At 33.3% G+C, this 17,211-nt stretch overlaps 4 protein-coding genes across 5 annotated transcripts; all 4 read left to right on the top strand.

The window, feature by feature from the left end:
- The first annotated feature begins 682 nt into the window (after nucleotides 1-682).
- Nucleotides 683-2,072, top strand: LOC150028158 (uncharacterized). Its single transcript, XM_090301892.1, has one exon. It carries the CDS (start codon nucleotides 880-882, stop codon nucleotides 1,861-1,863), a length of 984 nt encoding a protein of 327 aa, XP_090158018.1. The 5' UTR covers nucleotides 683-879; the 3' UTR covers nucleotides 1,864-2,072.
- Nucleotides 2,073-4,051: 1,979 nt separating this feature from the next.
- LOC137838106 (uncharacterized) lies at nucleotides 4,052-6,619 on the top strand. Its single transcript, XM_068647336.2, has 2 exons — nucleotides 4,052-4,134; nucleotides 5,480-6,619. The coding sequence occupies exon 2, from the start codon at nucleotides 5,482-5,484 to the stop codon at nucleotides 6,373-6,375; it is 894 nt and encodes a 297-aa protein (XP_068503437.2). The 5' UTR covers nucleotides 4,052-4,134; nucleotides 5,480-5,481; the 3' UTR covers nucleotides 6,376-6,619.
- A 2,244-nt stretch (nucleotides 6,620-8,863) lies between these two features.
- On the top strand, nucleotides 8,864-11,725 carry LOC137838105 (uncharacterized). Of its 2 annotated transcripts, none has more exons than XM_068647335.2 (2): nucleotides 8,864-9,004; nucleotides 10,572-11,725. In XM_068647335.2, exons 1-2 carry the CDS (start codon nucleotides 8,908-8,910, stop codon nucleotides 11,462-11,464), a joined length of 990 nt encoding a protein of 329 aa, XP_068503436.2. In that variant the 5' UTR covers nucleotides 8,864-8,907; the 3' UTR covers nucleotides 11,465-11,725. The 2 variants fall into 2 exon arrangements, with proteins under 2 accessions (XP_068503436.2, XP_090158017.1); XM_090301891.1 differs by having other exon boundaries at nucleotides 8,915-9,004; nucleotides 10,552-11,725.
- Nucleotides 11,726-12,838: 1,113 nt separating this feature from the next.
- LOC137838104 (uncharacterized) lies at nucleotides 12,839-14,665 on the top strand. Its single transcript, XM_068647334.2, has 2 exons — nucleotides 12,839-12,912; nucleotides 13,265-14,665. Exon 2 carries the CDS (start codon nucleotides 13,287-13,289, stop codon nucleotides 14,220-14,222), a length of 936 nt encoding a protein of 311 aa, XP_068503435.1. The 5' UTR covers nucleotides 12,839-12,912; nucleotides 13,265-13,286; the 3' UTR covers nucleotides 14,223-14,665.
- Nucleotides 14,666-17,211: the final 2,546 nt, after the last annotated feature.

Genomic DNA, 17,211 nt, shown 5'->3' with positions numbered 1-17,211 from the left:
AATGTTTTTGTTTTCTTTTATACAATTCTAGCACAACTTTGACAAAAAGAAGTAACAAAGAAATATACGATGATCTTTTTATAAAATAAATACTCGCGTAAATTTTTATTATAATCATAAAATTAAGTAGCAAATCTGTATGTTTAGAAATATTTAAATTATCACTGCAATAAAAGAAGCATTTATGATATGAATTCATCCATTGAGAAAAAAAAATCAGATTATTTTTAATTGAAAATTGTAAATTTAAAAATGACAAATTTCTTTATTCATAATTTTTCAATTAGGTATAATGGCAGTCGCTTCCATTTATAAAGTCAGAATTCTTGATCATAGTCACTCTACCTCATAACTCTACCTCATGAGTTGTTCTTCTATTTATAGTGTTCTTTTGTTGGATTCAAAACCTACTTGAACTTTTCTTTTTACATCTAATGTTTATTGGACACACCCCTATTAATTTGGATCTTGAGTCTCTTTCGTGAGTTATTCTCGTCCCTCCAAATCTCATTTACCACCACAATTCAGATATTACTCATTATAAGATTAACAACTAGTTACATTACATCAAGAAGACAACAAAAGTGTGATAGAAAATGGTAGAGAATTAGATTTCTTTTCTATCTGGATAGAGAATTAGATGCTATATATGCAAATTAAATAATCTGCCGAAGAATAACGCTTCCTTTGCCGGTCATATGCAAGATTCTATGCCTTTTCATTGTGGACCAAACAGTCTACCCTCTGTGTTAATAAATCTCCCTTCCTATGAACATGCAGAGCTAAGAAAAACTACCATTGTGCCTTCAACTTTCCATTCCAAGTCTCTAGGTACTATCACATCTTTTCATTGGTGCTTGCTTCTGTGTATATATTGCCATGGGTAACATTCTATGCAGAGGTGGTCTTCTCAGCGATGGTGCAACTGGGTATGATCCTTACCATGTTCATCTGGGAAAACATGCTGTCATTTTTTTGTCAGAAAAACAGGTTACCATGCAACAAAACGGAGGACTCTTGGAGAAGTGGAACATCACATACGAAGTAGGAGTTTCAGTCTGTGCACTAGAACTAACAAGACTCGTCAACACTTCTGCTGAGGTCAAGGGTTTAATCTTACAACTCCGAAGCGAAATACCCAAAAGTAATAGAACTCTTTCAGAGTTCGACTTCTATTTAGACGTGCAAAACATAAATGAAGACGATTTTCTGGTATATCCACGCTGGTTCGCCGTCTGTGGCGTTCACACAACAACATCGCTCAATCAAAACAAGAAGACAAACAAATCCGGCAGTGTTACGGACATCGACATGTACTTGTACGGTGAAGGACACAAAGGAGGTCTTATTGTTCTCGAAAGGAAGAAAAAGAATGGCCATCAACTACCTTATGAATTGACTCTTGCGCATTATCATGCTACTGGTTCAGGCATTAATGATTACCGTAAGATTAAACCAGATTTTGGCCTTTCAATAATCGCAAAGATTCGATCAATCGTTGGAAATTTGACCATAATGGTGGATGGTCCTGAGCAACACCCTTCTTCTGCATTATTGTACATGTTCGATGAAGTCAGTAGAAACGGATACTGGTATCGTGAAATGTGCCCTCACTGCGCTAAAAATCCAAAGAAGCAAAATGGAGCCCTGTGGCTGTCTGAGAGTGAAGACACTGATAATACTCCCAAAGGGCCATCTTTTGGTGGCGGCGGCAAAAATACAAGAGTGATTTCCAATGGTGGTAAGTTTGGGGGTGATGGTAATGGTAATTTCTATGAGAGAAATATTTTTAATCTGATTTATCAGCTTCAACACAGTGACAGCAACAAGCTTGGTGGAAGAAAATATATGCAGGAGATGTAGTTTCTGCACTCAATAATATAGCAGCTTCTATGATTAATAACCTAACACGTTCAAGGTGTGTTTGTGTGTAACCTACTAGAATGAATGCTGCTTCTTGTACTTTTAAGTTTATTTCTCTATATAATAAATTGTAAAAGAGGATCCTATGCATTTGGCATGTCTATATGTAACTTGTTTCAGTGAAATTAATCTGTTAGTTATGGAATGAATCAAACTTAGTCCAACAAAAGAAGTTCGAAGAACTGCTTCAAATACATTATTAGGTTATGGAACCTCAATATCCACGGGTTTCTTGGAGATTTTCATAGCTGCTTTGCAAAAGTTGGATATGATTTGAAAGAATCAATGGAAATAAAAATGGAATTATAACAAGTGGAGTAGAAAATATGATAGAGAATTAGGTGCCATGTGACTGAAATAATATGTCCAAGAATATATAACACTGGACCTATGATAGAGAATTACATTATAAAATTGATATATGGTGGTTTGGATGAATCTATGGTTCTGGTAAAGCAAGTAGAAGTCAAAAAGAGAAAATAAAGTGTTATAAAAATAGGATATGGTATAATTGAATTATTAATATGCTGACCAATAACGCTTCTTTTGCATAAATGCATGGTTTAGGATTTGTTCGGTTGTGATTTTATGGACAGTTGAGTTATGATTCTCTGGACAGCTTTTTTATGCTGATCAAATATTTTGATTGTTTGGATTATGGATTGGATTTAGATAGAATTGATTATCACCTTTTATTAACTTTATGTTAAGATATTGAGGTAGGTTTGTAAGGATATGAGAGTTTATTGAATGATATATCTTTTTGTTTTATTATAAGGTTTTGGAAGTGTTCTGAAAGATTATGTTTACACTAATAAACAATGTTATAGTGTTAAAAGCATATGCATATAATAATGTAGTGATTTTCGGTGAGTTTTTCCTGACAAGTGTTTTGAATCTCTTATTTATTTATATATATATATATATATATAAAGTTATCTAGATGACGAGATTGATTCTTTGATTTTCCTATTATTTTATATAAGGGTTGAATTATTTCTTAAATAAGTTTATTTAATTTATATTTTTATGATAAAAAAAATGGTAGCGATGATTTTATATATCGTTACTATTTAAAGTGCATGATCTTGTCTGCAATGATTGAATTCTAAAAGATGAATTACTTGCCATGCCAACCCACCATCTTCACATCGTCATTCCTTTGGTGTCAGCACACTTCATCATCATTGCCATCACTACAATTTCATTGACCCCGTCTCATTGTAAATATTAATGAACGTCAATTGAAGAATAAGAACAAAACCAAAAGCAGCATCCAAAGCATCTAAGAAGATAAACAATGGAAACAAGTGGCCAGGAAAAATTATAGGGTTATCATTCATTGGCTTAAGGGTTGAAACATTACTTTCTTATATCCATTTTATTTTTGGTTGATAAAAAATAATGAATAACGAACAACTTAAGAGTTTTAATTTAGAAAAAAGTGCTTGGTAATTGGGTGCAGAAGCCACAGTTCTGCTGTCTTTCTGGCCCTGCCGTTATAGGGTTGATGCAGAGCCTGCTGAAAGCACCAAGATTCAGCAGTTCTTAGTTTAAAAGGATGAAGTCTATCTTTGAATCATAACCTCATTCCAAAAGCTGCATTACTTTCATGTGTCCTTATTTGTGCACCTTACTTGAAGATTGTTGGCTGCCACCGTTGTATCTTATCCACCTGCTGCTACTCATAATCATGCAACCAGAACTTCCAAAAACTGTTGCAGCCTTCAACTAATCAACCCTTGAGCACCTTACTAGATTTCTCAACCTTAACCAAAATTTCCTACTTATTTCCTTTTAATATTTAATGATTTTCTAATACTATATATTTACTTAAAGTTTAGATATGATTCTATAGATACATTCTAACAAGATATGAGTTTTTCCAATGCTCCATATAATTCAATACATTAGATGTTCTTACTCAGTGGAAAGAATCAAACAAAAGTAAAGTGCAACACCATTATGAGAATTATGTTCCAAAGATAGTGAAGAGTAATAATATATTGGAACAAGAATCAGATGCCCCCATCTAAATTATTGTGCGGAAGATTAACGCTTCCCTTGATGTTACTGTGGGAAGAATCTATGATCTATCTATTTATATTCTTTCCATGCACACACCAATCAACTGCACCACCAAATTTTTCGTCTTCACCTTCATCGGAATTATCGAAAAAACCTATTCAGGTGGTCGAATTGCACGTGCAGGTATGGTGTTGGATTTATGTCTTGTTAGGTTGATCTTTCCAGTTTTGGGATGATTCTTTGTTTGCTTTTCTTACAGTCTTTTTTTTCTACATCTTTCTCTGCATATATTTTGTTTCCTACTTCACTCATGGATGTTGCATGGTCTATATTACTACTGACCAAACACAAATATACATAACTTTGTGTAATTTTACTCTTCATTTATGATATTTGCCTCGTGATTTTAACAATTTTCTTAATCAAATCTAATCAATAGCAGAGAGAGTGAATCTTCTGGATTAGGAATTTGTTTACATAGATAAGTATGTCAGTACTTTCATTTATATTGACAAAAACCAACAAACTATCATGTTGGAACACAGCCAATATCACGTCCAAAAACCCCTTTTCATGTAGTAAGAAGAGATTTATAAATATCTTATAAAAAAATTATTAAATAAAACTAATTTTAAAAATAAAAATTAACTAATTAATATATTAACTAAATTAAATATTAAAAAATAAAAAAGTTATTGAGTTTTAAATTAATTTTTATTATTAATAAATAATTTCTTAGTATCTAAGGTTTTGGTACAAATTTTAAAATTTGAATAATTATTAATTAAAACAAATTTGATATATTTTAGAAAATATTTATTATCAATAAAAATTAATATAGATACTAATAAATTTGAGACTGTAATTTTTATATAAGATTTTTTCATTTTAATGGAGTATATATGTTGCACTATCTAGTATGATTATCAAACAAAATTATCGGCTTAATATTTTTCTACAAAACATAGATTATAAAAAATGAAAGATTAGTATTTTCGTAGGAGTGTCTTAGAGGCATAGAAGCTTAAACCCTAAGCTTAACTACTCTTTTTTTTTTTGTCTTTGGATTAATAATATATAAGGATTAGAACAGCCATTTTATTTATTTATTATTTGTTAATAAAAATTAAAAAAATATTAGATGTGTCTTGGAGAGTTTTTAATGAGGTAAAAACAAGAAACTTGGTATCTTTAACATATGTTTGAAGAGAAGTGAATGTTATTGATAGACTAAACCCTAAATTATATAAATCCTAAAACCTAAAACATACCGTTTACACTCTAATGTAGAGGAATAATATGTGAATGTTAGATACAATGGCCAAACGGAACTTTTATCTTTTGTTATATGTAAAGGGTTGGATCACCGTCAACCGATTTAATTTAATAATTTATTGCCGATGAAAAAAAAACCGTTTACACTAATATGATGATTTAGGGTTGTTAAAGAAAAATTTATTTTATTGATATGGTAAGTAAGATATGGATTTATAATTATGTTTTGATAGATCTGGAAATTGGTGCATAGAAATGGGGAATAGTCCTAGCGGCCCTCGTTTTCTGGGGAATGGAAAGTATTGTTCTTACCATGTCAAAATCGACAATGCCGCTACCATTACCGTCACAAAAGACCAACAAAAGAGCGAACTCAAGTACGAGGTAGACGGAATGACTTGTACACTTTCCATATCCAGAAGTCTCGAAAGAATTTCAGGTGATGAGAACATATCTATCTCTCTCACAGATTCTTTCCTAAATATACCGAAATATTCAACCGTTGTTCCTTCTCAATCTGCATCGATTTACGTATCCGTAAAGAAAGAAAAAAAAAGCGACGGTTTTCTTTGCAGTCAATTCGGGATGTTTGATATTTTCTCTATGGAAGCGAATACCACACGAGAGGGTGTATCACGGAGGGGCGAAGTAGAAACGAAGTATTGGGCATATGGGTGTGGAACTAGGATGGGTCTTTTGGTTACTGAGAAGAAGAAGAAGAAAAGCGATGAAAAACAAGTGTACATGGCAACCGTAGCACATTATTACGTGAATAGTGGTAGTGGTAGAAATGATGGTGGAGATATAGGTTTTTCAGTTGTGGTGAAGATTGGAGTGCATAATGGGGAATTAGATTTTAGCGTAGATGGCCCTGTGGAACACCCTTCTTCTGCATTACTTTACATGATTGACGAAGTCATTCGAACAGGCACGTGGAAGCTTTCTTCATGTCCTCATTGCAAGAATATCCAATCGCAGCGTAGATGGCTATCTGAGACTGAAGACAGTGACACCACTCTTCCGCCACCACCACCACCACCACGTTATGGAGGCTCACAAAACGCAGCAAATATTGGACGGTTCAATGGGGATGGTATCGGTAGTATCATTCAAGCAACTAAAGTTAACTTTATTAAATGGTGGAAATGACTTTACACTGTACCAACTTCAATTTGTGCTGGTTAACAACTTTCTTCATCTGGTTTGATAATGCAAGCTGTTTCTGATAGCAGATATACAGTTTTCTGTGCTTTTTTCCTCCCTAAAACCATCAATGTAACAAGCACAATCCTATTTTCACACCCTTTTCTCGGAGATTGGGTTTAGTGTGAGCAAGAGAATGATTCAAATAAATCAGAAATATGTATAATAACTATATTGAATTGTGAACTAACTGGGATGTTAAGTTTATAATGATATCAAACATATGAGATCAGCTTTTATAAAAAAATATAATAAAAAAATAGAAATACATTTACAAATAGCCTAAATAGAATGTAATAAGAAAAAGAAAAGAAATACTTTGAAAATATGTTAAAAGAAAATTATATATTTATATCCAAAACCATTGGATAATTTTAGTTTTTTAATTAAAAAACACTTTGATGCTCTCTTTTCCACCCACAACACATTATTGTGTATTTTTTCTATTAATTGTTTTCATTAATTATCAATTGGTGCCCAATTAAGTCATGAATTTTCGTTGTTAAAAGGTGTTTGATGATAAGAATGAAAAAACAAATTGATAAAAGGTGTTTTAGTTATAAGAATGAAAAAACAAATCGATAAAAGGTGTTTTAGTTATAAGAATGAAAAAATAAATTGAACATTCTAACAAATTTTAAAACTAGTTGATACTTATTATTTTTGACAATTTTCTCTAGTATTTTCACAGTTTCAAAAAATACAAATTTGTATTTCAAATAATAAAATTTATAATGTAAAAATTTGTATTTTAATTATACAATCCATACATACATATTTGAGATTGTACAATCTTAAATATAATCCTAAATTCATTTTTTAATATGGTGTTAAAGACATTTAAAATATATTTTAACAAAAAAATTGTTAGACTTATCAAGTCAGAGTTATTGAACCACTCACACATTCCACATTTATTTCTAAATTTTTATCCCCTATTTTTATCTCTTCTAATCACTTTACACTTTTTGCTTGTCTAATGCTATCTTTCAGGATAAGAGGGGAAAGGACATCACTTTTCCTTTCCTTTGAAAGTTTGATTTATAGGGAAAGGAGATTACTTTTCCTTTGAAAGTTTGATTTTGTATATGGAGTTATTTACTAGAATTGATATCATTATTGAGGATAAACAATTTTTAATCTAATTCATCCATTTTTTTTCCTAATCTTAACATTTTCAACATTTAATATAAAGTTTTACTTAATTGAATAATGTTTTTTCCAAAATCTAACTTCACAATTATTATTTTTATTAACAAAAAATAAATTAAATTAAAAAAACACTTAATCATTGTAAAAAAAATACCTATCAAAATCAAATACATGCTTCCCACAAAAAGGATAAAAGAATTGAGTACAAAAATTAACAATAAAAAAATAACTACCAACATTCTACCAGTTTTTTTCTTCTTCTTATTTCTAATATCATGAAATACCTCGTTTGCAAATAATTAACACACTATCAAGAGGTTCTTCACGCTACATGTATAGATTATATTTCATCTATTATTTTTTAGTATTATATTTTTCATTTTCTATAACGAAGAATAAATTAAATTAAGGAAATTTTGTAGATGTTACAATCCTTATAAATACAAAATTGTTTTTAATACAGATTGAAACATTAAGTCCCATGTATCTTGTTTATCTGTGAAGCTGAAGTTACACATGCAGGAAATTTATTTTCATGTGTAAATGCTAAATAAATGAAGGTTGTATATGAGAGTTGTTACATTTTGAAATATTTTTTTCAATTAAATTTATTTTTTTCGATAAATATATATATATATATATATTACAAGTCATATATGGTTTCTGTTTTAAAGTAAGGAGAAGTAGCCATATGTATATATAATAAATTGAATTAAAAGATATATTTCAGGTACCCATATACAAAAACTTCAAAGCTACTCCTCCTTACTCTTAAAACAGAAACCATATATGGCTTGTGATATATATATATATATATATATATATATATATATATATATATTACAGCAGATAAAAACAAAACAGAACACTTTCCTAATTAAACTCTGCCAGCATTTCACCCATCTCAAGCCTCTATACAACACTGATTCTTTCTCATATAATGGCGTGATCCTACCTCACTGATGTAGCACTTTTGTTAGCTGTCATAACTGCTGCAAGACTTTCTTCTGCAGAGACACCTCTTTGTCAAAACAATTTCATTATATCTGCTAAAAGTTTAGATATGATTATTTAGATACATTCTACCAAGGATATGAGTTTTTCCAATGCTCAATATAATTCAATGTATTAAGGATGTTCTTTACTCAATCGAAAGAATCAAACAAAAGTAAAGTGCAAAATGAGAATTGTGTTCCAAAGATAGAGAAGAATTATAATATATTGGAACAAGAATTAGATGCCATGTGAATTATTGTGCGGAAGATTAACGCTTCCCTTGATGTTACTGTGGTAAGAATCTATGATCTATCTATTTATAATCTTTCCATGCACACAGCAATGAACTGCACCACCAAATTTTTCGTCTTCACCTTCATCGGAATTATCGAAAAAACCTATTCAGGTGGTCGAATTGCACGTGCAGGTATGGTTGGATTTATGTCTTGTTAGGTTGATCTTTCCAGTTTTGGGATGATTCTTTGTTTGCTGTTCTTACAGCCTTTGTTTTTCTACATCTTTATCTGCATCCATTTTGTTTCCTACTTCACTCATGGATCTTGCATGCTCTACATATTCTACTACTCACCAAACACAAATATACATAAATTTGTGTAATTTTACTCTTCATTTATGATATTTACCTCGTGAATTTTAACAATTTTCGTAATCAAATCTAATCAATAGCAGAGAGAGTGAATCTTCTGGATTAGGAATTTGTTTACATAGATAAGTAAGTCAGTACTTTCATTTATATTGACAAAAACCAACAAACTATCATGTTGTCCAAAACCCCCTTTAGTAAGAAGAGATTTATAAATATCTTATAAAAAAAATATTAAATAAAACTAATATTAAAAATAAAAATTAATTAATTAATATATTAACTAAATTAAATATTAAAAACTAAAAGAGTTATTGAATTTTAAATGAATTTCTATTATTAATAAATAATTTCTTAGGATCTAAAACACAAATTTTAAATTTTAAATGATTATTAATTAAAAATTTGATAACTAATTATATATTTTAAAAATTATTTATTATCAATAAAAATTAATTTAGATACTAATAAATTTGAGTCTGTAATTTTTATATAAGATTTTTTCATTTTAATGGAATATATATTTTGCACTATCTAGTATAATTATTAAACAAAATTAGGAACCCTATGCTTAATATTTTTCTACAAAATATAGATTATAAAAGCGATCTCCATGTGTAGTCGGTGGTCGCCGAAGTTATGCAAAGATCAACATGATCGCCGGTCGATGAAACGGCGATCTCCATGTGTGTGTGACGTGGTGAATGTAGGTGGCCTCGGTTCTGGGTGTTTTGGTAAAGCTGAATGATGCTACGAGGCAACCTGCTGGTCTTTTTTTGGGTATGGTTCTCTCACTTTATGGTTGTTATGATCCAACCATAAAGAAGAGTTTCTTTTGTGAATGAAATAGGAAGTCCCTTCTAGTCACCGTATATCGGTTGGGATACCCCTGAAGTATCCCTTTAATTTTATTTATTCATTGCTAATAAAAAAAAATTATAAAAAATGAAAGATTAGTATTGTCGTAGGAGTGTCTTAGAGGCATAGAAGCTTAAACCCTAAGCTTAACTACTCCTTTTTTTTGTCTTTGGATTAATAATATATAAGGATTAGAACATCCCTTTTATTTATTTATTATTTCTTAATAAAATTTAAAAAAAAATATTAGATGTGTCTTGGAGAGTTTTTAATGAGTTAAAAACAAGAAACTTGGTATCTTTAACATATGTTTGAAGAGAAGTGAATGTTATCATTTGATAATTCATCCTAAACCCTAAATTATAAATACTAAAACCTAAAATTATAAATCCTAAAACCTAAAACATACCGTTTACACTCTAATATGATGATTTAGTGTTGATGATGCTAAAGAAAATTTTCTTTTACTGATATGGTATGTAAGATATGGATTTATAATTATGTTTTGATAGATCTTGAAATTGGTGCATAGAAATGGGGAATAGTCCAAGCGGCCCTCGTTTTCTGGGGAATGGAAACTATTGTTCTTACCATATTCAACTCGACGATGCCGCTACCATTACCGTCACAAAACATCAACAAAAGAGCGAACTCAAGTACGAGGTAGACGGAATGACTTGTACACTTTTCATATCCAGAAGTCTCGAAAGAAATTCAGGTGATGAGAACATATCTATCTCTCTCACAGATTTTTACCTAAATATACAGAAATATACAACCCTTGTTAGTCCTCGATGTGCAACGATTTACGTATCCGTAAAGAAAGAAAGAAAAAGCGACGGTTTTCTTTGCATTCCATTGGAGGTGTTTGATATTTTCTCTACGGAAGGGAAAACCAAACAATATGGTGTATCACGGAGGGGCGAAGTAGAAACGGAGTATTGGGCATATGGGTGTGGAACTAGGATGGGTCTTTTGGTTACTGAGAAGAAGAAGAAGAAAAGCGATGAAGAACAAGTGTACGTGGCAACCGTAGCACATTATTACGTGAATAGTAGTAGTGGTAGAAATCGTGGTGGAGATATAGGTTTTTCAGTTGTGGTGAAGATCGGAGTGCATAATGGAGTATTAGATTTTAGCGTAGATGGCCCTGTGGAACACCCTTCTTCTGCATTACTTTACATGATTCAAGAAGTCATTCGAACAGGGACGTGGAAGCTTTCTGCATGTCCTCATTGCAAGAATATCCAATCGCAGAGTAGATGGTTATCTGAGAGTGAAGGCAACGACACCACTCTTCCACCACCACCACCACCGCGTTACGGAGGCTCACAAAATGCAGCAAATATGGGACGGTTCAATGGGGATGGTAATGGTAGTATCATTCAAGCAAATAAAATTAACTTCAATAAATGGTGGAAATGAGTTACAGTGTAGCAACTTCAATTTGTGCTTGTTAACAACTTTCTTCATCTGGTTTGATAATGCAAGCTGTTTCTGACAGCAGATATACAATTTTCTGTGCTTTTTTCTTCACTAAAACCATCAATGTAATAAGCACAATCGTATTTTCACACCCTTTTCGCGGAGATTGAGTTTAGTGTGACGAAGAGGAATGATTCAAATAAATCAGAAATATGTATAGTAATACAATAGAATATATTTTGAATATATCCATTTTAGATTGTGTAATCCAGATATAAAGATTTGTACATATGGTATAATTCATAATACAAATTTGTATTTCAAATTTTCGGGTTAAACTTGAAGAAGTGGAGTTTAAATCAATATCCCAGGAGGATAAGATTAACTTATATCGGATTTTTCAAAGAAATAAATAAGGGATGTAATATAGGAGTGTGATGGCTCAAAAAGTCCTCAATTCAAATTTAACTTCATAAAAAGTAGTTGGAAAGTACTAAGAGAGGATATTGTAAAAGCAGTGAGGTACTTTCAAGTCACGGGAAGTATTCCTAAAGGGTGTAACGCGTCATTCATTACTCTAATACCTAAGGTGCATGATCATTTAAAGCTGCATGATCATTTAAAGCTTGACCAGTATAGACCAATATCATTAGTTCGCATTATACAAGATTATTTTAAAAATGTTATCTTGTAAAATTAAGAAGGTTTTACCCTCAATTATTAATGAAAGTCAATCAATTTTTTTGAAAGGTAGAGAGATGTTAGATAGTGTTTTTCATAAATGTTTACTTTCATTCAATTAAAGATTTGGTCTTGAGTCGCTTCAAAAGTACCATCAGCTCGCTTTTCTTATTCTGATTGGTGTATTGATCATTTAGTTTGTATGAATAAAATTCATTATTGTTTTTGTGTTGGTTTTTTCCTTATGTGGTGGGTTGCTCGATCTTAGGTTGTTTTTCTTAGAAAGATTTTTTGAAAATTTTTTCTTATATAAGGGCTGAATCACCTCTAAAGTGGTTTACATTTATTTATTCTTTCTTTTATAATAAAAAAATTTATTATTAATTTAAATAATTATAATATTACTTAAGAATTGATTTTTAAATCTATTTTAACTTTATAAAACTAAAAACTTTGTAAATCTCACAAGTATAGAAGAAAAAAATGGCTGAAAGAATCGAACAAAAGTAAAGTGCAAGAGCATGATGTGAATTATGTTGGAAAGATAGAGAAGAATGATAATATATTGGAACAAGAATTAGATGCCATATAAATTATTGTGCGGAAGATTAACGCTTCCCTTGATGTTACCGTGGTAAGAATCTATGATCTATCTATTTATATTCTTTCCAAGCACACAGCAATGAACTGCACCACCAAATTTTTCGTCTTCACCTTCATCGGAATTATCGAAAAAACCTATTAAGGTGGTCGAATTGCACGTGCAGGTATGGTTGGATTTATGTCTTGTTAGGTTGATCTTTCCAGTTTTGGGATGATTCTTTGTTTGCTGGTCTTACAGCATTTGTTTTTCTACATCTTTATCTGCATACATTTTGTTTCCTACTTCACTCATGGATGTTGCATGGTCTACTACATATTCTACTACTCACCAAACACATATATATAAATACACATGGGAAATAGTTCTGACAACTTTTCATCTTCTAAAAGATGGAGATTATGTTGGTATCTTTAAGAAACCTGATATGTTTAAGAAACTTGGTATCTTTAAGAAACTTGGTATGTTGGAAGAGAAGTGAATGTTATTGATATGGATTTATAATTATGTTTTGATAGATCTGGAAATTGGTGCGTAGAAATGGGGAATAGTCCTAGCGGCCTTCGTCTTCTGGGGAATGGAAAGTATTGTTCTTACCATGTTAAACTCGACAATGCCGCTACCATTACCGTCACAAAACATGAAGAAATAACAAACGATGAAGAAAAGATACAAGACTGGGAGCTCAAGTACAAGGTAGACGGAATGAGTTGTACACTTTCCATATCCAGAACCACCGATAGAAATTCAGGTAGTGAGAGCATATCGATCTCTGTCAGCGATCTTTACCCAAATATAGGGCAACATTCAACACTTCTTCGTCCTCAATGTGCAACGCTTTACGTATTCGTAGGGAAAGAAAAGAAAAAGAATGCTTTTCTTCACAAACCATATGAGGTGATTGATACTATCTTCAGGGAAGCCAAAAAAAAACAATATGGTGAATCACGGTCACGGAGGGGCGAGGTAGAAACGTACTATTGGGCATATGGGTCTGGAACTAGGATGGGTCTTTTGGTTACTGAGAAGAAGAAAATAAGAATCAACAATGAAGAACAAACCTACATGGTAACCGTAGCACATTATTACGTGAATAGTGGTAGTGGTAGAAATTGTGGTGGAGATATAGGTTTTTCAGTTGTGGTGGAGATTGGAGAGCGTAATGGGGGATTAGATTTCAGCGTAGAAGGCCCCGTGGAACACCCTTCTTCTGCATTAGTTTTCATGATTGAAGAAGTGATTCGAACAGGGACGTGGAAGCTTTCTTCATGCCCTCATTGCAAGAATATCCAATGCCAGCGTAGATTGCGATCTGAGAGTGAAGACAGCGACGCTACTCCTCCAACACCATCATCTCATGGAACCCAACGAAACGTAACAAATAGAGGAGAGTTCAATGGGGATGGCAACGGTAATATAATTCATGCAGAAACTGTTAACATCATTAGGAATTTCTTTGGATTGCAAAGAAGATAAAAGAGAAAAGGTAGAGGAAACTATCTCATTTTTCAACATTGCCTAATTATGCAGAAAAGAAAAGGCACCAAACTATATCAGTAGAGAATGCAGCCAACATTGTTGCTACATCATATAATCATTTCTTCACTACTTCTGATGCATGCTCCAAACCAGCATTCAGCCATGGAAGTCTTCCAAATATGCAAAAATATAATTGCATGTGTAACTAACATGTACAGCATGAAAGAAGAGGATGTGTCCAATCCTTTAAGCTGGCCTATTTCACCATTTTTACACATAGGATTTTATTGAAGCACCTATATGAATAATAGGTAAAAATTGTGTTAGGATGCTGCACCGACTAAGCATTATTGAAGATCATAAGATTTTTCTGTTTTCATAATGTTCCAAACCCTACCTACTCATATTCCTTTTATATAAGATTTGGAGTTTAAGGTTTAGAGTTACATGTTTTAGTTATCAAAATGGTTTAATCCCTTTTTTCTTACAAATATCTGTCCACTTAATTAACCTATTCTTTATTTTTCTGTTAAATTTTTTTCATTAATTATTAATTGGTACCTACTTACGTTATGATTTTTGAAAACGGCCGGTGGAGTGAGGATAAGGATGAGGTTAAGGTTAAGGTCAGAGATTTCTTCGAAGCCAGGTTTGTTGGAAATGAAGAGTTGCCGGTTAGGATGGACAACGCTTGTTTTAATTCCATTTTCGTGGAGGATAATCAGATGTTGATTGGAGATTTTACTAAAAAGGAAATTAAGGAAGCGATGTGGAGTTGTGATAGCTCGAAGAGTCCTGGTCCAAACGGCTTTAATATGGATTTATAAAGTTTTGTTGGGATCTCATCAAAGCAGATATTATGGTTGCAGTAAAGGATTTCGAATCCTTCGGAAAATGGCCTCGGGGTTCAAATGCGTCATTCTTATGCTTGATCCCTAAATGTGAAAATCCTCTGCGGCTTAGGGAGTTTAGACCTATCTCATTGGTTGGATGTCTATACAAAATTATTTCGAAGGCTCTGTCGCAGCGTCTAAAAAAGGTGATTGGTAAAGTCATCGATGTTAGGAAGTCTGCTTTTCTTCAGGGGAGGGGTTTGTTGGATGGTGTGTTAGTCGCCAATGAAGTTCTGGATGAGATAAAGAGAAGGAAGAAAAGTTGTGTTTTCTTCAAAGCCGATTTTGAAAAGGCGTATGCCTCAGTGAGATGGGAGTTCATCTATTATATGTTAGAAAGACTCGGTTTTTGTGGTAAATGGATTCGTTGGATAAAAGGGTGTTTGGAGTCTGCTTCTGTGTCTGTGCTAGTGAATGGTAGTTCGTCTAAGGAGTTCTTCCCAAAAAAAGGACTTCGACAAGGTGACCCGTTAGCCCCTTTTTTGTTTTTTATTGCGGCGGAAGGCTTGGCAGGCGTGTCTAGAATGGCAACTGAGAGGAAGATGATAGATAGTCTGGAGATTGGCAGAGAGAAGGTGAAGGTTAACATGTTATAGTATGTTGATGATACTGTTTTCTTTTGTGAAGCTAATGTCAAAAGCATTTTCAATATTAAGGAGGCTCTGAATTGTTTTGAACTTGCATCTGGGCTTAAGGTGAATTTTATGAAGAGCAAGTTAGGAGGTGTGGGGGTAAAGCAAATATCGATTCAGCGTTTTGTGACAATTCTTAATTGCGAGGTGATGACAATTCCTTTAGTTTATTTGGGTTTGCCGATAGGAGGGTGTCATAAGAAAAAGGAGTTTTGGGCTGGGGTGATAGATAGAGTGAAAAGAAGACTGAGTAGTTGGAAAGGCAGGCTATTGTCTATGGCAGGGCGAATTTGCCTGATCAAGTCAGTTCTCTCTTTTATCCCTTTGTTTTACCTATCTCTTTTCAAAATGCCTGTTGGGGTGGCAAACGAGATAGTGAGTATTCAAAGGAATTTCATGTGGGGCTAGGGCTCTGATGGAAGAAAGGTAGTGTGGGCTTCTTGGAAAAAGGTGTGTGAAGCACGGGAGGATGGAGGGCTCGGCGTCATTGACTTAAGGATTTTCAACTCGGCTTTACTCGGTAAATGGATTTTGCGTCTGAGGTCGAATAAGGGTGGTTTGTGGAAGGAGGTAATTGATTCCAAGTACGGGGATTGGAGAAATTTGAGAGAGGGAAGGGGAGGAAGTTCAGATTCCCTATGGTGGAAAGATTTAAGGGAGGTGTGGAGCTTAGAAGGGTGGGGTCAGAATTTTGAAGATGTCGTGGCTTGGAAGGTGGGTAATGGGAAGGAAGTTATGTTCTGGGAAGACAATTGGGTGGGTAGGGGGCGTTGAAAAGTGTTTTCCCGAGGCTGTTTTCACTTAGTGTCTCAAAAGCTTCCACGGTGGCAGAGGTAGGGGCTTGGAACAACAATGTTTGGGTTTGGAAGTTTGGTTGGAGAAGGAATCTTTTTGAGTGGGAAAAGAATTTAGTGTGTCTACTGTCTCAGGAAGTTCAGGGTGTGAGCTTGAATTTGGAGAAGGAAGATAGCTGGGAGTGGAAGGAAGGGGAGGAGGTAGGCTATTCGGTTAAAACTGGATATCTCCGTCTAAGGGGGGGCTGAGTAGGGGAGAGAGAGGGGGAGTTTATGAAGTTCTGGAAGTGTAAGGTTGTACCTTCTGCACATGTTACGGCGTGGAGGGTGTTGGAAAATAAGTTGGCTACTAAGGCTAACTTGGAAAAACGTGGGATCACGGTGGTAAATTCTGTGTGTAGTCTTTGCGGGGTGGAGGAGGAATCTAACACTCATCTATTCTTTTAGTGTAGTTTTGCGTGGCGAGTGTGGAACCTTTGTTGGGCTTGGTTGGGCGTGCAAGGTGTGTTTCATAATGTTCCACTGCTTAATTTCTCTCAGTTTAGGTTGAGTAACGTGTCTGTTTCGGTAAATGAGATTTGGGGAGTGATTTGGATCGCGGTCGTCAACGAAATCTGGAAACATAGAAACAAAGTAATATTTAGAGGGGGTGTAATAGACGTATTGG

This window comes from Phaseolus vulgaris, chromosome 4 (assembly GCF_051622355.1).
Source record: "Phaseolus vulgaris cultivar YP4 chromosome 4, ASM5162235v1, whole genome shotgun sequence".
Taxonomy (NCBI): Eukaryota; Viridiplantae; Streptophyta; class Magnoliopsida; order Fabales; family Fabaceae; genus Phaseolus; species Phaseolus vulgaris.
Note: the sequence above shows the minus strand (reverse complement) of the source record. Positions and strands in the feature narration are given on the sequence as shown.

What these genes read in the sequence shown, in the direction of transcription:
- LOC137838105 (XM_068647335.2), top strand. Translation starts at nt 8,908, where the DNA reads ATGCACACAGCAATGAACTGCACCACCAAATTTTTCGTCTTCACCTTC. An exon ending in TGGTCGAATTGCACGTGCAG is followed by an intron (nt 9,005 to 10,571) that starts GTATGGTTGGAT and finishes ATTGGTGCATAG; the next exon opens with AAATGGGGAATAGTCCAAGC.
- LOC137838106 (XM_068647336.2), top strand. Translation starts at nt 5,482, where the DNA reads ATGGGGAATAGTCCTAGCGGCCCTCGTTTTCTGGGGAATGGAAAGTAT.
- LOC137838104 (XM_068647334.2), top strand. Translation starts at nt 13,287, where the DNA reads ATGGGGAATAGTCCTAGCGGCCTTCGTCTTCTGGGGAATGGAAAGTAT.
- LOC150028158 (XM_090301892.1), top strand. Translation starts at nt 880, where the DNA reads ATGGGTAACATTCTATGCAGAGGTGGTCTTCTCAGCGATGGTGCAACT.